Consider the following 21363-nt stretch of genomic DNA (forward strand, 5'->3'; position numbering starts at 1 on the left):
ATTTAATGTCATTCAGGAACCAACTCCATGACGAGTTAAAGACAAAATTTTACATAAAAATTTAATAATGTCAGTTTAATTTATTTTATGATGAGATACATTTACATTTTAAATCAATCTTTTTTTTTTTCAATTTATCATCAGTCTATTTATTTATTTATTTTTTCAATTTTTTACCGCTTATATAGCAGTGCGACATCTGCATCAATGCCGGCATTTTAATTTTTTTTTTTTTATTTCTCCCACACATAGAAAATCGAATATATATTGTCAGATGTGTGTGTTAACTGTTACGTGTGTTTTTTTTATACCTTTTACTTTTAAATTTTAATTCATCTGAAAAACATACAATCACATGTGATATTGCTTGGAATCAAGACCTATCAAGTTGCTACAAATTTATAAACAGTATTTAATCAGTATTTAATTTGAAAAAAATTAAATGTTTGGACAGCAAAAATAACGATAAAGCAATAAGCAAAAATCAACATGGACAGGATCAGAAAGATAAGGTTATCAAGTACGTGTCAAAAAACAACCAGTCAGACAATTTTTCATTGACAAGGTTCTTTTTTTATAATATTTTTTTTTTGCAATTTATTAGTTTTTAATTTATAAATTTATCGTGCACTCACTATTCAGGTCCTGTATAATTTATTTATTAAATAACAAAACAATAAAAAAAAGTTTAACACTTGTGTTAAAAAATAATAGAAAAAACAAATCAACTTGATGTTGATTTTTGATATATAAATTTGATAAATAAATACCAAAGATTATTATATATCTACAATAATAATTGAATAAAAAAAATTAAAAAAAAATGCAACAATCAAGTGAAAATGTAGTATGGTTAAAAGCCACATCAGCAATATTTTATGGTATAGCATCAATGCTAATAACATTTGTTAATAAAATAGTATTAACAACATATAATTTTCCATCATCACATGTATTGGGAATTGGTCAAATGTTATCAACAATAATAATATTATGGATATGTAAAAAATTAAATTATGTTGATTATCCAAATTTTGATAAAACAATAATAAATAAAATATTTCCATTACCATTAATATATATTGGTAATATGATGTTTGGTCTTAATGGTACAAAACAATTAAGTTTACCAATGTTTACTGTATTAAGAAGATTTAGTATACTTATGACAATGATTGCTGAATATTATATATTAAATATAAAACCAAAAACAGCTGTACAATTGAGTGTTTATACAATGATTATTGGTGCAACAGTTGCTGCTTCAAATGATTTATCATTCAACATGGAAGGATATATATTTATATTTTTAAATAATATATTTACTGCAATAAATGGTGTATATACTAAAAAAAAATTAGATTCAAAAGAATTAGGAAAATATGGTTTAATGTATTATAATTCATTATTTATGATTATACCAGCAATTATTATTGGTTGGATAACTGGTGATATTAAAACATCATATGAATATAATAATTGGACAAATATAGGATTTTTATTTACATTTTTTTTATCATGTATTATGGGTTTTGTATTACTTTATAGTGTTATAATATGTACATTTTATAATTCAGCATTGACAACAACAATTATTGGTTGTTTAAAAAATATTGGTGTAACATATTTAGGAATGATTATTGGTGGTGATTATATATTTTCATGGCTTAATTTTATTGGACTTAATTTGAGTGTTATTGGTAGTTTAATATATACATGGGTTACATTTAGAAAAAATAATAATACAGAGGCAAAATATACACTTTTACCTGTTTCATCTAAAACTGAAACTGTATGATTTTTTTTCTTTTTTTCATAATTTTATTTTTGAACACAAAAAAAAAAAAAAAAATAGTGCCATTTGGATTGCAAGTCTTATAATTAATTAAATTTAATTTTCATCTTCACACAGTCTTGAAAATACGTATGATTTTCACTGTATAAAAAATAAAAATGAAAACTCAGGAATATTAGATTTAACTATTATAAAAATTATATTGTACATTAGTAGGCACAATTTTTCTTGTAGATATTTCATAAGTTTAATATTACACACTAATAATAAGTAAAATATTTCCAAATAAAAAAAAGAAACAAAAATGTATTTGAGCTTGATCTTGAGCTGCATTAACAGACTGTTCTATTTGTATAAAACAAAAAAATAATTGTAATAATCTGAGGGCCAGTATTGATGGATCTGTGTTCAATACCAAAGGAAATAAAATAAACAAAAATAAAAAATAAAAATCATCAATAATGTACAGTAAATTACAAAGACCAACATGATAAATTGTACATAAAAATTGTAAAAAAAAAAAATAAATAAATGTTCATATTTGATGACAATTATATACTATCTTTTTTTTTTTTTTTTCCTTATTTATTTTTACAGAAAATATTGGACATAGATTGGCATCGAATTTATCAAATGGATATTTCAATGAAGATTTTTCAAAGCATCATGTTCAATTATCAACTCTTCAAAGAACAATTCTTGCTGCTGGTTCAGCAGCAGTATCACTTGTTGATCCATTTCGTGGTGATATGATTGCTTGTCTTGGTGAAACAACTGGTAAATATTCTCTAAATTATTGCTTAGAAAAAATGAAATTATCAGATGAAGGACATAAAATTTTACTGGAAAAACCAAGAATTAATACAAAAACAATTGACATGACGTATTTGGAAAATTTACCTGATGGTACACTTGGAAAAACTTATCATAATTTTTTAAAAATAAATGTAAGAATAATAATATTAATAAATATAAATAAAAAACATATAAAATTAATAATAGTAATAATTATTATTGCAGAATGTCACACCGGATTCTCGTGATCATGTCAAATTTATTGATGACATTGAATTGGCATATGTTATGCAACGTTATCGCGAAGTACATGATATATTTCATGCTGTATTGGTGATGCCAACAACGATGCTAGGTGAAGTGACAGTCAAGTGGGTCGAGGCACTCCAGACACGTTTACCAATGTGCATTGGTGGTGCATTGTTTGGTGCTTCTCGTTTGCGTCCAAGGTACAAATTTAAATAAAAAAAATATTCCATTCTAATGATGAGTCAATCATTTACGAAATATCTTCAATCAATTACTATTTTTTATTTTTTTCCATTTCAATGTCTCATTCATTTTTTTCTCTTACTATCTTTTATTAATTAATGTTTGTTTTTTTTTTTCTATCTCAGGCAAAGACAACTTTACATAGATCATCATTTACCTTGGGCAATAAATACCGGTAAAAAAAGTAATTTTTTACTATCAACATATTTTGAAAAACGATGGGATCAAACTCTTGATGACTTTCACCGTGAAATGAATATTCAACCATTAGTTTAATTATCTGAAAGAAAATTGTTTCTATTTTTTTTTTTTGGGTGATTGATAAATTAACTTACACATTATAACAATTTTTTATTGATTGTAACACTGGAAATATTAAGAATATAATTTTCAATGGAATAAGATATAATCCATATTACAAAATGTGTTTTTTTTTTTTTTTTATATTGTATATGTGATTTTCGTTTGTTCGTTTATTTAAATATATGTTAAATATATATTAATATAGTTTTACGGATAAAATCTATAGACTACATTTAAAAATTTTTTTCTTACTAATTTTGTGGTGCAATCAAATATCTGGTTTATTTCTACGTGTATTTTTTTTTCTTTTTTTTTTTGTTTTTTTTCTTGGAAAACTTAATTCAAATACTGTTAAGGTTCCATATATATATACAAGCTAAAAATTAATCAGTTTGTCTTTTTTTTTTTTCCATCATTTTCGTAGTAACAAAGTAAATACTGCATAACAAACATCCTCACTTGAATAGAATTTTTCTTTTTTTTTTTTCCATATGCTAATTGAGTGATATTTTTTTATTTAAATCGATATAACTCGCCCAAAATATTGATTGTCTTTTAATTGTCATTTTGGTAAATTATCATTATTACCGTAAAAACTAAATTGACGATAAAGATATTATTTTATTCTTTTTATTTTTACGTTGAAAAAAAATTCTTATCTAGAATTAATATTGAAATAATTAATTCACATTTATTCTTTTATCACAATCATTTTTAGAGATTGCAATTTATTTAAAAATTGATAACAGTTGATGATTGTTTACGCATAATTATTAACAAAAAACATTTTTTCTTTTTTTTTTTTTCTTTTAAATAATATCTATAACTGGTATTAATTTTATTATAAATTATTTTTTCATTCAACTATTCCATACATGTGTTGCTCTAAAATATGACTTGTTTTATCAATTTTTTTTATAATATGATAATACGTAACTATATATTAAATGATATAATTTTTTTTTTTTTTAATACTAATTCGTCGTTGATATTTTTTGCATTTGAGTTCATTTTTTTTTTTTTTTTATATTTTTATATTAAATCTAATGATATTGACTGATTCTAAAATTTTAATCGACAATTATACGAATTTTTTTTTTTTCATTTTACACTTAAAAATTTTAATTAACAAAAAAATAACAAAAAAAAAAAAATTATTCTCATCCTGTATAATTTGAAAATAATATATTTTATATATATTCTTTTTTTTTATATCTTAAAAATTTTTTAACAATATTGCATTTAAAAAAGAAAATAAAAATTAATAAAAAATAAAAAAAAAACAAAAATTAATTGCAGTTGATATGAATTATAAAAAATTCTTAATTTAATCTTATTAATAAAGATATTATAATATTGTAATAATATATCATTTTGAATTATGATTATACTTAGAAGTTTTAAAGATAAACCTAGTTGAGCATAAGTTAGTTTGCCAGAGCATTTTTATTCCTCTGTTAATATATATTTATATATATATTATATTTTAATTATATTATTATAATTGAAAAGAGGATAATAATGCATACTAGCTGATTGTGTATTCGTTATTATTTTGGTCCTTATCACAAACACGATATATATAATTAATTATTCAAGGCTCAAATGTTTTAAAAAAATGTATATTTCTTCAAAACTTGGTCGTGAATCAGCGTGTTTGTTCCAACATTTAGTCATCATACGATAAAGATCACGTGTACATATTGATGGTTGTGATAATACACGAGCTTTATCTGACACACCAGAATGATAATATTTACCACAATTTTCTAATACCTGTTCAGATGTCATTTCTGAAAATGGTAAGTCTTCACAATACGTTAATATTTCCCATACAGTTGTTGCATATGACCATACATCTGCTTGACAACTTTTTTTAGCCTTAAAGCAAATTAACAATTTATTAATTATATATATATTAATGTAAATTTATTTTTACTTACTAGTAAAACAGCTTCCCAGGCCATCCAACGAAGAGGAATTTTCGAATAACATTCATTGACATAATATTCTCTGTCATATTTACTGCAATACATTGCATGATCAGATACTTTTATTGATAAATTTTTACCAACAACACAATTTCTTGATGATAAATCGCAATGAGCAATATTCAGACTTTCCAAGTATTTCATACCCGAGGCAATGTGAGTAATAAATTTCATTAATCGACTGTAACTATTAAATATATAAATAAAATTAATAAATTAAAAATAATATGCTATTATAAATATGTATTTTTTTTTTTTTTTTACCCAAGCGGACTATCAAGACCAGCTCTTTCTTGACTTCTAATAAAATCTGGAAGATCACCAAGATCACCATATTCAAATACAGCACCAAATGGTTCTTCCTCAACAAGTGCAATAATTCTTGCAATATTTGGATCACGTATTTGTGCCAAAACATACATATCTTTCATGAAATCTTTTCTGAAAAAAAAAAAAACAAGTTAAGTTAATAATAAAATATTAGTTTAAATATAATTTTTATAAATTATTTACTTTAATGAATCTGTAACTCCACGCCAAAGTGATCGAACAATAACTAATTGACGATTTTTTGTTGTTCCAGAATCGGGACTTTGGATATTTTTTGCTTCACATAAATGAACAAAACCAAAACTACCTTCACCAATTTTATCCAATATTCTAAGTCTGTGTCTTGATATATGTGGTATATCAAATGGATCAACATTATTATGATCTTCAATATAAAATGATGTAAATAAACTTGATCCAGTATGTTGTTCTCTTCGTTTTATCTAAAAAAAAAAAGTTAATAAATCAATTAATGAATTTGAAATTTTTTAATTAACATAAAGAAAGTACAAGAAGAAAAATGAAACAAAAAAGAAGAAGAAGAAGAAGAAGAAGAAAAAAATACTTATTCAATTTTAGAAACTGTCGTAATAGTTTGGCCAAGTATAAAAAAATAAAATATAAAAAATATATTAATTACTGTAAGTATATCAGTAGCAGCATAATAGCTTTCATAAACTTTTTGATTTTTTGATGAATGCCCATGGGCATACTTTGATGTTTTATGAGCATATGGAGTTGGTGGTTGTGGTATATCAAGTATTAAAGTTTTATCATGTTCTTGATGTAGTGCAATAGTTTCATTATTAAATTCACTAACATCAGCATAATCAGTTTTATTACCAGAAAATCTTTCATCAGGAAATAATAATTTATATGTTTTTTCAGCATAAACACTACAATGTTCATATTCATTAACAATATCACGTTGTCCAGTTGTTTGATATGGATCAATAATATCACCACGTAATGTTGTATCATAACTTGTTATTGAATTTGAACGTCCTTTTATTGATTTAATACTACCAGTTAATCTTGATGATTGTGTACCATTAACAACAATTGGTGTTGGTAATTTTATATCTTTAACATTTAATGTTATACCTGGTGTTGATGTACCACATAATAATGCTGTATGTTTTTGTAATAATGCAACTTTATTACGTCCACGTAATTTCATTACAAATATACCACATGTTAGTAATAATGCTAATACAGTTAATGTACCACTTATTAAACCAATATAAGTTTGTGACCATCTTGGATTAACTGGAAATGCATCAGGTGTTATTACTGTTGTTGTTGATATTGTTTCAGTTATATTATCAATATTTAATGGAAATTGTGAACCATCAATTATTGTTGTTTCATTTTTTATATCCAAAAGATATTGATCAACTGTTTGATCTTGTACATCTTGACTTGAATTTAATAATTGACTAACTGTAACAAATTAAATATTACATTTTTAATAAAAATAATATGAAAAGTAAAATATTATATAATTAAAGGTTTTTTAATTTTGTAAAATATCATATTTAACAATTTCATTCATTTATTCAAATATGACTCATGCAAAAAAAAAAAATTAATTAAAGAAAAACTATTTGGATAGAAATATTAATTATCATTTAGCTCAAACATTTGAGAGAAATAAAAAAAAAAATAAAATAAAACCATTATTTAAATGTAACGTTTTATTATATTATCATTATTGTTTTTTTTTTTTTTCGTCAAAAAATAAACTAGCAAGTATATTAAAATTTACATAATTAAAATAAAAAATAAATATTTTAAATTTACCTCAAAAAAATAATTGAAATAAAATGAAATATTAAAATATATTTAACTTACAACTGGTAAATGTAATTTCACTAAGTAATAGCCACTTTGATCTTGGTTCAAGTTGAATTTTAATAAATTTTGATATTCTAGATTTCAATGATATTGAAATTGGTATAATACCCGGTGAATAAAGTGATTTTTCTTCAATATTAATATTTAATGGTACATCATATTCATCACCATCTTTTGAAAATGATAGTTTAATATTTTGAAATACTTCAATACCTCTTACTGGTGCATTTGCAGCATATATTGTACAATTTTCAAATATTCTAATATCCATAAATTCAAATATAATAATTATTGGATTAATATTACTCCAACCAACCCAATGTGCTAAATTTGATGAACTATGTGGATCATCACCAAGTATACCATCAACTAATTGACCAATACCATCAATCATTGAACTACCATCAATATCAAAACGTCCATCATAAGATATATCCTCCACATTTGCCCCACCAGGACCAAAAGCTGCTGCTTTTGGTGCCTTGTACTTAACTATTCGTTCTGAAATTCAATACATAAATTAAATCTATATCCAATATCTATTATACAAAGCCAACCAACCAGCCAGTATGAAATTTGATTTTTTTTTTTTTTATTTTATAAACTTTTTAAAAAACATTTTATAATGAGCTTTATTGCTGTCTCAATTGGCTCTCGTTATATTGATTATTATTAAATTTGAAAATAAAAAAAATTGCTCGTATCAAGTATCAAGAATTTAATCATATATAAAATTGATTATTATTTTAGATAATAAATGGAATATTAAATTAAATTTTTTAAAAAAAATATATACTTACGTTCCCAACTGCAACCATATATTTCGACTCTCATACATACTGTCCTTGGATGTTGACTGTATGGTACAAATCTAACTCTACTAGCAACAAATGGTAATTCAAGTTTTTGTTTTTCAACTAAATATGTATTACTATTTCCTCTTAATATTCTATCACCACTTATTGTTTTATACTGATGCCATTTTGAATTTCTCCAATATTCTAAAAAAAATGATTCAGCATATTCTTGTCCTTGACCATTACCAAATCTTCCTTGTGTTTCTGTCCATGTTATTAAATGATCTTTTGTCAAATCAATTTCCAAATATTCACGTATATCACTGCTAATTTGTGCTTTTGGACACCAAGCACCACCATTTTTTTCTTGGCGTATTCTAAAATATTCAAAAAACAAAAGCAAACAACAACAATAATTTTAATTTTATTTAAAATTATTTTGTCATATTTCTGAAAAATTTATTTTATATTTTTGAGCTTACCTTGCATTTTGAGGACCAACAGATTTTGTCTCATAACTTGATGATGCTGATATGGCATCATCTGGTATTTTTCCTTCTTCCATTCCAAGTGGAAAAACACATTTATCTGTAAAAAAAATATAATAATAATTTAATTTATTTAAAGAAGAAAAAAAAAACAAAGCTTTTTTTTTTTTTATGATATATTAAACAAAAATTGTTGAATTTTTTATTAAAAAAAAAAAAAAAAATGAGTTACAAGAGATAGAGAATATGAAACAATCGGAGTTGGCTGGGACCATGCTGATGTTTAATAATGAAAACAATGTATTTTATATATATATAGGTATATAGGGGTTGAATATAGTGCTTGAGGGTAAAATGGTGGGGAAAAGGAAAGGGGGGTTGGTTGAAAAGCCTCGTTTCCAGAGGCTTCCGCGCCCGACGTTAACTCCCTCGGGCATACCAGTTATCCCAGGAAAATGTACATGTACCATATATGTATTAAAATTTATATATATATATACACTCATGTGCTACACAGAGAAAGCAAATTTCCGGGTGTGACATGCATTTACGAAAACCGTCTGGATTATTCATACAAACCGGAAGCATTCTTAATCTGCTCCTCCGCCGTACAAATACAGCAGAAATAGCAGGTGAACGTTGCCAATGTGGCGATGACAATGTTAAATGTTGTTACTTTGTTGTTACTCATGTTATGTCGTTCGACAATATTTTTATAAATTTATGCCGGCCATCGTAATCACTCTGGTTGCGATTTGCCGGCCACTGCTGTCATCGCATTTTATTCTGTAAACAAAAAAAAAAAAAAAATTATAAATACAAATTAATTAATTAATTAGTTAATTTATTTATTTAGGCAAAAAAAAAATTAACTTTATTTGGAGTTGGTTCAATCAATTAAGATAATTAAGCAAAATAAAAAAAGCAACGAAATGCTTTTTTTTGTTTATTAAAAATATTTGAGTTTGAAGTATTTTTTTTTTGTTTATTTACATTTGTGCCAATTATAGTTTGGAATTGTTTGTTTATTTATATAAAATATTTTAATAATTTCAAATATTTATTTTTAATTAATTGATTTGATAAATTATTGCACAAAGATGAAATGAACAAATACCATTTGATTTTTGGTGTATAGATATATAAATTATTCAGATCTTTTTGACGATAGAATTTTCAATTTTAAATTTTATAAGAGAAAAAAAATCGATAAAAGAAAGAAAAACAAATAGACAATCGATTGATAAATATTGCATCTATATATTAAACGCGATAAACCAAGTTTCCATAAATTGAATTTTGAGTTTGATATAACGATGTTTACCAAGAAATCATGTTGAAACTTTTAAATTTAAAATTTTTCTTCATTTAGATAGGAGATAAAAAAAAAAAAGAAATTAAAAAAAATTTAAACAATATTAAAATATAAAACTGTTTTGATTAAAATTTTGTATTAGATTTATAAAATAATTCTATTAAAATTCACAGATTATTTAACTCACAATTTACGAAATAGTTAATATTAAAGTTATAAACTTTCAACCCTTTTTTTTTAAAAAAAATAACTTGGATAAAAAAAGAAAATTTATTTTTTCTTTTTATAAATAATAAAAGCTTGCAAAAAATTTCGACTATTTTTTGTTCATATTTTTTTATTTGATAACAAAGTAAGGTTTAAAAGATTAAAATATGTTGTATGAATTTTTTTTTTTTTTTATTTTAAATTTTTTTATATTGAACTTGGTCATTGTTTGCAAATTGAATTGTAAAAAATTTAGAGATAAAAAGAGAATAAAAAATAAAAATAGATATTTTTTTTTAATTTAAAGAGAGTAACAGTGTAGTTTTGAATAATTAAATAAAATTAAAGGCAAAATGTCAGTCAATGTGATGTTAATGTATAATTAGAATATCAACACACAATCAAAGTTTTTAAATTTATTATATATTAAGTTTAAATAAAACTGATGAATTTTATATTGCCATGAGAAAATTAAATCTGAAAATCGATTAAATAAAATATGTACATTTCAAAGTATTTATTTATAGTTAAAATTTTCATTTAATATTTATTTTATTTGTTTATTTTTAACTAAGAAAAAATTACTCACTATTAAATTACAATTTCGATTCACATATGGATATAATTTTTTATTATATATAATACACGAAAAAAAAATAAATTTTTTATTTCAATATTTGCAAAAAAAAAAACAACACCATTCAATAACAAATCTAGAATTTATAACATTTTGAAAATCCGATTTATTTAAAAACCTCAATGGTTATTTTCTTTTCACACTATTTTTTTTTTTTTTTTATTATTATTTTTTATTCGAGAACGGCTGGAGCAAATTGAAATCTGATTTCAAGCAAGCTAAAGTTTTTCAAGCTATGTATGAAAAATTACATTTGAATGTTGGAAAAAAAAAACAATTTTTTTACTTTTATTTTAACAATGAAAAAATCAAATTTAATAAACCTCAATTTTTTTTTTTTTAAATATATAATTATATTTGAAATTTTGAATGAAAGGAATATATAAAAAATACTTGCCTCTAAAAAAAATAAAAAAATAGATAACTTTGTGAGTAAATTAAAACCGCATTTGTCAATTAAATATCTGACAACTTCAACATCAAAGAATATCCTCTATCCTCTATTCTCGGTCGAAACTCGAAATCCACTCATCAGTCATTTACCAAATATTAAAAGGTATATAAAAGAATAAAAAATGAAATAAAGTATTTGATATAACAACATAAATGAAATAAAATAATAAATATATATAGCTTAAATAAAAAAAATATGAAAATGAAAATGAAGTTATCTGTCGTCAGACTATTTTCCCCTAAAAGTAAAGTTTGTTTCCTAATCCGTTGGTGAAGTGTATATATCTATATTGAGGGTATATGAATTTGCCCTTTGTACGAAAATTTGTCGTTCTCTCAAGTACGGGGTTGTGTGTGATAAAGCAAAAGCAAAAAAAAAAAGACAAATAAATAGAACATTGGAGAGTAAAGATAAAGTTGTATAAAAGCGGAAAGCTAAATCAAAGAACCCTGAAATTTACTTTTTGTATAAAATCTCATTAAACTTCAGAAGGTTGGAATATTGTCATTCACAGTGGACAATGAATTGTGACTTGTGATGCTTTTTAATAATTTTTTTTTTTTAATATTTAATATCATATTATTATTATGAGAATAATGGAAATAATTTAAATGACATCTTAAGTAAACAATAAAATTTTTTTTGCCAGTTAGCCGCATCTTTTTTGCCCTCTGGTTTTATATATATATTTTTTTTTAAATCAACAGCCCCAATTATCCCATCGAGTTTTGTCGTATCCCAACAAGCAACAGCAATTTACCAATCAACAAAAAAAAATTAAAAAAAAACAACAATAGCATCAGTCAAAATTGCTCTTTTTATATGTCAATTTATACATGTATACTAATTTATTTGTCTTTTAATCAATTTTTTAAATTGGTGTATTTATTTTTTTACATCATCATCATTATCATCAACATTATATCCATCAATTAATGTATTTAATTAAAAGTTAAATATACGTAATATAATTATTGATGTATCAATAAATTGCTCAATTTTATTTGTCAGTTATTTTTTATTTTTATTTTAACCCTCAGTTTAAATCTGAATATCTATTCAACAGATTTACCCCTCAATTTTCTATCAAATCATGAAATATATTTGCAGCATTCTTGGCCAAGTTCCATCAAATTCCAACAATCGCATTCCCGATTGTGAATCCGAGAAGAAATAAAATAAAAAAATAAAAAAACAAGAGGATAATGATGAAAATAAAAAAAAAAAAAGAATAAATTGAAAATGTAATTTTTTCGCATAAAAGTGTTTTCTTTTCTCATCTTTCTCTGGCCAAACATTAATTACAGACGTGAAAGGTCTTTGTCGAGGGTGAGAGAAGAAAAAAAAAAAAAGAAAATAAAAAAAAGGCCAAGGTATAACCGTGTGCTGAAAGTGAAAAGACGAAGAGGAAAAAAAAAAAAGAAAAAAACCCAAAAAAAAAGGTGGTATAAGGTTGTTGAAATTGCTTGACGAAATAGGTATGTACATGTTGAGTTAAGTATACATATACATAAATATATATATACATATGATGATGATGAGGGGAAATGAGAAAAAAGAGGGATGTATTTATATATAAAAGGCCAGCAGCAGTAGTAGCAACCAGAGAGAGCCGTTTGCTCTCTGCGCAACAAGTAAACGAACGATCAATACGCAATATACTTGGCGTCCACCACGTAACGTACTGTAACACAACCAAGTGAATTTCTTTATTTTTTTTTCTATTTTTTTTTTTTTTCTACATACTCCTTTTTATACCATATTTTTTGTTCTAAAACTTCTGGACCACCAGAGTTAGTGAGCAAATAAAAAAAAAACAAATCAAGCAAGCATGGGGTAAAAAGAGAAAAAATAAATAAAATAAAATAAAACATATATAAAAACAGCAAATAAATGAAGAACATGTTTTACAGAGGGCTAACGATTTCCAATTTTGCAAGAAAAAAAAAAAAAAAAACCACGCAGACGCGACCCTATCGAATTTTAAAATCGACCATCAGACAACTCGCTCACAGAGACCAACCGATATATATACATTAAATCCTGGACTCGATATAAAAAATTTAAAAACTTTCAGGGGCTTTGTGAAATATAAATTTCGTATATACATAATATATACATGAACTGGTGATATGAAAAAAAAAAAATTAAATTAAAAAAAAAATGAAAATAAATAACTGAAATGGAGGATAAAATAAGAGATGAATATACAGAGAGGATCAAAGAAATGTAAATTACTATATATGTATTTGAATAATATTTTCTACTGGGAAATATATATTGATGTTATTTTATGAAAAAAAAAATATATAATTAATTAATTATAATTTATTATAGATAAATGAAATATTTTGCAGATAATAAAGATGAAAAATTAGCAAGAAAAAAAAAAAAAGAAGAATGGATGAACAATGAACGTATGTCAACAAAGTTATCGTCCCAAGCGTTGAATAGACGATGAAATTATTCACGGGCAATCTGTCGTAACCGAGTTAATTTCGGCTCGCTGCGGAAATCTACATATTCAGCAAGATCACTACCCGGCGCACGCAGTGCATATTCAAGCCTTTATGTATTTTTTTTTTTCTCTCTATTCTTTCATCTATCATTCTCATCATCAAAATTTCTGCTTTTCACCCTTGTTATATATTATATAACATCGTTGCCCATCTAGCTAATCAAACTTGAATATTATATTAAAATACATCTGAATATATCAAAATAATAAATAATAATAGTCAAAATTTCAAAATCAAACTACTATTATACATATACAAATACATTGTACGCACAGATTAACCCTCCCCAGGGCATTGAAAAAAAAAAAAAACCATTTTTCAATGTGTTTAATGGATTTTAAATACACATTAAAGCTCATTTATATTTATAAAATTATAAATGATATATATTATTTAAAAAAATATGTATATAAATATTATATACCGCTATTCATATATATATATGATAAATGGCATAGTACTAACGCGCGCAAGCTCAACATGACGATCGATCTCAGAGGTTTATATTTCTCTGGATTCCGATCCGCCCCCGAAAGGTTCCAGGACACCATAATCCCCTGCCAGTTGTGGCAACAACACCATAAACAGTCATGTTCCCCTATATAGAACCTCAATTCATTCTTCTTCTATATATATATATTTATGCTGTATAAAGTAAAAACCCAGTCAAAACATATCATGCGTCAAAGAAGGTGCAAGCTCAAAACAGACAGGCTTGTTTGTGTCTTGCAAAATGCACCTGCGCTCGATTTATTTCTTTTCTTCTTTATATATATGTCCACCCCCCTTTGCTACACTCCTTCTCAATATTTTTTTTTTGTTCACTGTGTTAAATCACCCCCTAGACTCAACATTTTCATCCCCCTTATAAACCCAGTCAAACCAACCTCTCATTGCTTGTTGCCTGTATACCACGAGCTAAATGGAAAAACGGGATAAAATGAGCTTACTGTTGTCGGACTTATTCTTCTCTCTCACTCTTTATTTATTTATTTTTTTTATTTTTTTAACTCGACATTGCTAGCGTATATATACACACAAAGGCAAAAGAAGCTGCAAACTGGCTCTTCCCTAAAAAGCTCATATTGAATTACGCTTCATTTACATGCGCACGTGACCGTGACTGAGTTAACTAACACTCTCTCACAGACTTTGTTCAAAACAAAAAATAAAAATTATAATAATGAAAAAATTATATAGTTGAAAAAATATATATATATTTCTATCTGATAAAGGGGTCTCTTTTGGGAATTAATATCATCATTCGCAATGCTAATTTATCATATTTTTTATTCTTTTGTTAAGTACAACCCCTTTTTTTTTTTAGCATTATTATTATTATCATTTTTTTTAATATTCAATGATATACTTTTTATTTTTTTTTTTTTTATTTCTACACTGGGGTTTTTTATATAGGCAATAAATATTTTTATTTACCAAGAAAAAATTGATCCCTTGATATATATATTTTTTTTTAAATTAAATTATATTAAAATTTATGTATATTTTGAATTTTATTCTACCATAAATATTAATGATTAAAAAAAAAAAAAAAAGAATAAAAATTTTGCTTCATCAAGATAATTGAATTGAATTTTTAAAAGTAGCTGTTTTTTTTATTTTTTTATTTTTAATTTTAAACACATTGATGAGGATAACTTTTTTTTAATTTCATTATATTTTTTTTTCATAGACAGAATCATATTACCGGTAATTAATTAATTCAAATATCAAGTTTGTTAAATTATTATGATTATTATATTTCTTTTTTTTTTTTGTAATGAATAGAACCAATTAAAGTCACTCATTTGAATTATGAATTCTCGGTAACTCGTGTATATCGATTTTCATATATAAAATATTTTAATAGTATAAATATACAATGATGAATATTTCAATAGAATTTTTCAACTAAAAAAAAAAATAATAATAATTTGTTGTTGAGAGAGTAAATGTAGATTAATGTGGAGAATGAATAAAGACAAAGAGAAAATAAAGTGATGTATTTCTTGATGCTTTTGTATACATATATACAGATGGTACAAATGACGAGGATGATAAAATTGTAATTCATTTAAGATCTCAGAGAAGCTCTTTCACTCTTTACATCCCTTACCACATAATACTTGATGTATAGGTAATATCTATATATATTTCGTTTAGTTGTCGAGCCTAAAAGCATTTCCTAATAGCATCCCCTCCGACCTCCGTCCATTTCCGTCTCTAAGTCCTTTGCATATATATATATATCAAAAATAAAAATATAAAAATTACAAAAGAAAAAAAAGTACCTATTGAAGCTTACACCAAAGATATATTTTTCGAAGAAGACATGTCTCACAGGAGACTGAAGCCCATTATTTATTTTTTGTTCGACAAAAAAAAAAATTATACATATATAATACACTCTTTGAAGAATAAAAAAATATAAAAAAAAAAATAGGGTCATTTCGGTTGAATTGTTGATGGTTACTTTGAATATGAATTTTTTATTTTCTAATGCTGAATAATCGTTTGGAAAATAAAAAATGAAAAAAAAAAAATTCTTTCGTCGATCAAGTAAAAAATTCATAATAATGAGGTCATTTTATTATTTTTTATTTTTATTTAAAAGTTGTATTTTATAAAAGAAAAAAAAATTCTTTTATTTATTCAAAAGAATCATCTGATTCAACGCAAATTCATTAAAAGTTTTAAATTTATATATTTTTTTTTTTTTTTCATTTACTCTGACAATTTCATTGTCATCGTTATATGAATAAACTTTATCTGTATATTCAAAATGAAAATAATTTTCAAAAAAATAAATAATGAACTTATATATTATCAATTACAATGAAAATAAAAATTAACACTTTTTTTAAACAAAGTCTATAGAGCTTTTTTTTTTTTTTATTTTTTGTTGAAAAATTTTAATTATAAAGTTATCAATAGAATTTTTTTTTTTCCCCTTAAATTTAATCAATTGTTTTGTATTTTCGATTTTTTTTATTATTATAAATATATATATCGAAAAATAATAAAATAAGATTTGAAAAAATATATATAAATAAATTTATCATAATTGATATTTTTATTTATAAAAACTATTATCGTTTCTATTGTAGTGTGATAAAAGCCATTTATTTATCCCTCGAAAAAACCTATATATTATATGAAAAGCAAAAAAGCAAAAAAAAATATAAAAATGATGGCCATTTTAGTGGATTTCTTTATTCCCCACATATGTGGCCATAACCCGATCAAGGGTGGCTTGTTTCGTGGCGTCACCCTCGAATTCCTTGTCCCATTATCGTCGTTCATTTTACCTCTTTCATGTTGCTATACAACTTCCCTTATATCAGCGAACAACCTCGACCCGACCCCATCATCATCATCATCATCATCTAACTTTCTCACCCATTCTCTCACATTCTCTTGCTATATAAATTTTGTAAGACAATGTGTTGACACGTGCAACGATGTGCGACACATAAAAACACAATGTACATATGTATACACATTAAAAAAATAAAAATAAAAAAGGGGAATCAGTGATACGAGTCAATGATTTTTCAGCCAAATGTCTATGTATATATATTTCGTGCTGAGGATTTTTAAATTTGTCTGGAATACTTTGTAACTATATACCACGTATTTTTACATTATACTGGAGATTATTCTGTATTAATTTCCGGAGATATATAATTTTATAAATAATAAATTCAAAAATGAGATTATTTTTATCATTCAAGAGTAGATTTTTTTTTTTTTTAGTTTTAAATTACCTGAATATATATTGTAAAATTTAAATTGAAAAAATTCTGAGAAACTGCGGAAAATATGCAGAAATTTAATTCGAGGAAAATTTAGATATATATTTTTTTACCAAGAATAAAAAAAAAAATGATTTGTTAAAAATATTAAAAGTTACATAGTTGGCTGAACAATCATTGACTCGTATCACTGATTTTTTTATACATGAATTTGTTCAAAGAAATTATTCACATAATTTTTTTAAATAACGTAATTATATGTTTGTTAATTAAACAAAACTAAAATTATTAATATTTGCAATATAAATATTTAATAATTATTAAAAATAAAAACCATGTAAATTATAAATTTGTTCATTTCATTTTTTTCGAATTATAGTCATACCCATTATACATCATTAATATCTATATCATTAATTGAACATGGAAATACTAAAAAAAAATTTTTAATCAAACCAATCAGACCATTAAATTTTCGTTGTTATAATAATAACAATTATTTATTAATATTTGTTCTGATCGTTATAAATTTCAACGAAATTATTTTATGCTTTTTCGTTTTTTAAAATTTTTCAATAACTACTGTTTTTTTTTTTTTTTCTATATTAAAAAAGAAAAAATGATGAAAGAATTTATCAGATAAATTGATAATAAAAAAGCTTTTAAAATGCTCTTTTTTTAACGTATATATAAATATTATTGTTTTTCATTATGAGAATATCAAACGAGGATAAACACAAACACGCCCTCTTTAGCTATTGCAAGTCAAGCCTTTCAAGAAGAAAATATATATAATAATATCAACATGATATAATATAATATTTTATAATTTTTTATATATATATTAATATATTATTCATGAAGCATGTACATGTTTATGTAGTCATCAGTATTATATTCATACTTCTTGTGTGTCTTTGTAATACTTGTCTTTATTTTCTTCTTATATAATACCAAGTTATCTCAAGCTCAGACCATCAACCGCATCTTCGATTATTCATATACATATATAATATGTATATGTATATTACAAATATCGTATATACAACCCCAAACCAATGCCGGCATAACAACACGCTTGAGAACAATGTCGAGGCTAATTGCATTTATCGCGATTAGACAAATCCGTCTATCCAAGGTATATATATCCAAAGTGATTTCCCCTTGGTAGAATTCAATTACACATTATAGAGCATACAATTTAATATGTGTATGTAATATATATTCTATCAAAGTTTATTTTTACGCACCTGGTACATATGATGCTTGTGGTTTTTTTATTTTCGTTTTTTTTAAGTATAAGAAAATGAGTATTGTAAAAATTGAATGAGATATTGTTGCTATTTTTTTTTTTTTTCTTATTTTTTGAGGGTTGGTGATTGAAAGAATTGCTATTGTATGGGGTTGACTTTGATGGATTTTATTTTGTCGGTATGTGTAGGGTATTTTTAGTAGAAAAAATTTCTGATTACAGGGGAAATTGAAGAAAAACTTGAGTGAAATATTGCTCATGGTATTATGAAAAATTGTTTTTATAAATGATAGACCTTTTTTTTTATTAATTTATTGATTATTAAATTTAATTATATATATTAAATTTTCTACATGTAAAATTGTTTAATTATTTATATAAATATATAGTTGTGTTTTTTTTTTTTTTTCTCTTAAACAAACACCTGCAAAAATACGCACCCTTGAATTACCCATATATAAAATACCATTGAATTTCATTGAGTATATACTTAAATTTGCACCCCTTGTGTTTATCTCGATATTATTTTACCCTGAATAATTGTATGTACAAACAAAAGTGACTCTTGACATATTCCAATAAATGCAACATATATATAAAATGATTGAAACGAAATAAAGAAAAAAAAAAAAAGAAAATTTCTTTTGCAATATGTGTTGAAAGGCCATTGATAATTGATTAACGGGGAAAACGTCAAAAGGACGATCAAAGCAATATCGAAATGTATATATATGGCAAAATCAAGGGTTCAAAAAAATCACCCCTCTGTTATACCATAACCACCCTCTTTGATTTTCAATTTTTCTTCTTCTTTTTTCAATATATTTAATCGAGAAAAAAAATACGATTATTTCAACATTGTGGTTAAATTTTACCCCTCATACTCTTGCACGTGTGGACCATGTTTACTTTTCATTACAATTATGGATATTGATCTTGGCTACCTATGTTATATAGTATACGGTTTATCAGGGCTCCCAGTGGTCTCTACGGGACGTGAATAGATTGACTTTAAAAATTGTTTTTTTAAAAAAAATATTTCATTTGATAAATTTAATTTATAAAAATATACAATTTGTTTTAATTTTTTTTTTTTGTTAAGGGTTGTTTGATGTAATTTATATTTTTTACAAGTATGAATGAGAGGGAAAATCAACCAAGTGTATTGGCAATATTGACAGGTGAGCGTCAGTTGCAGGATCTGTTAAAATAGAAAAAAAAAAATCAGGGATATACAGATATAACCCGTCCGAATTAACAATTGGTATTGACATTGATTGACGAATTAAAGGATAATACAAAAAAAAAAATTTTATATAGTGGTCATTTAAACAATTGAATGAAAATAAATGTTATTTTTGTTTGTTTAATTCAATTTTATTTATATATTTAAAAAGCCCTTGAGTTATTTGATATTTAATATTATTTTATTAAAAAAATTAATTGATTTATTGCGATAAAATAAAATATGAAAAATGAAAATTTAATTAATTTAAAAGTTTTAATTTGCCTGAAAGGATAAAAAAAAAATTTTACATATTTTTATTATTATTATTAATTGATTGATTGATATTTTTATTATTTATTTTTCATTTTTTTTAAAAAGTAATTAGTAAATTAGTTGAAATAATTTGATAAATATACTTACCAAAATCTTGTTGTACTATTAATTTTTCTCTCATAATTTTTATTTTTCATAAATAATTATAAAAATAATATAATTTTTTGTTATTAATCATTCGAAAAAAAAATTCATTCACTATTTTTTTTTTTTTTCCACTTAATTCACAAGTAATTTAAAAAAAAAAAAAAATCATTTAACACTTTTTTCAATTTCACATAATTCACTTGATCACGAAAAAAAATGAATTTAAAAAAAAAATTTAATAAAAAAATATATAATCTTTTTTCACCGATAAATCAATTTTATTTTTTTATGAAAATTGAAAAAATTTACGGAAGCGATTTACTTGTTATATCTATTATCGTTGAAATATGATATAGTTACACAATTTAAGATAAAAGTAACACTATAGAATAAATGTCCCCTTGGTTATACTGTGAACATACCAGCATCCACTAAAAGAAGCAATACCAAATACATTCAAGCTATCCAAAGCAAGTTTAGTGAATATTGTTGGAGTAGGGTTGATGTATTTGTTACTGCGCAAAATCAGACATCGCCTTTACCTTTATCATCCCCTTTTTCCTTCCTCCTCTTTCTCTCTTTACTTTTGCACAATTCGCATATATATATATATTTATTTTTTACCCCATGGACCCATTGCTACCCTCAAAACTTGTACATATTTATATGCACAGTGTTCTTCGTTTGAACATTGCTTTGCCTACCGGAAAACACCTGCAATATCATCA

At 24.2% G+C, this 21363-nt stretch overlaps 2 protein-coding genes across 2 annotated transcripts; one reads left to right on the forward strand and one right to left on the reverse strand.

Moving 5' to 3' along the window:
• Window positions 1–741: 741 nt before the first annotated feature.
• LOC122856969 (ubiquinone biosynthesis protein COQ4 homolog, mitochondrial-like) lies at window positions 742–3955 on the forward strand. Its single transcript, XM_044158903.1, has 4 exons — window positions 742–1085; window positions 2393–2742; window positions 2816–3039; window positions 3208–3955. Exons 1-4 carry the CDS (start codon window positions 824–826, stop codon window positions 3356–3358), a joined length of 987 nt encoding a protein of 328 aa, XP_044014838.1. The 5' UTR covers window positions 742–823; the 3' UTR covers window positions 3359–3955.
• LOC122856968 (discoidin domain-containing receptor 2-like) lies at window positions 3713–21089 on the reverse strand. Its single transcript, XM_044158902.1, has 10 exons — window positions 20636–21089; window positions 9428–9634; window positions 8843–8948; window positions 8364–8737; window positions 7561–8064; window positions 6347–7149; window positions 5890–6149; window positions 5641–5817; window positions 5329–5563; window positions 3713–5266 (listed from the first exon to the last, which is right to left on the reverse strand). The coding sequence occupies exons 2-10, from the start codon at window positions 9537–9539 to the stop codon at window positions 4976–4978; spliced, it is 2862 nt and encodes a 953-aa protein (XP_044014837.1). The 5' UTR covers window positions 9540–9634; window positions 20636–21089; the 3' UTR covers window positions 3713–4975.
• Between the last annotated feature and the right edge of the window lie 274 nt (window positions 21090–21363).

The sequence above is a fragment of the Aphidius gifuensis genome, linkage group LG5 (assembly GCF_014905175.1).
Source record: "Aphidius gifuensis isolate YNYX2018 linkage group LG5, ASM1490517v1, whole genome shotgun sequence".
Lineage (NCBI taxonomy): Eukaryota > Metazoa > Arthropoda > Insecta > Hymenoptera > Braconidae > Aphidius > Aphidius gifuensis.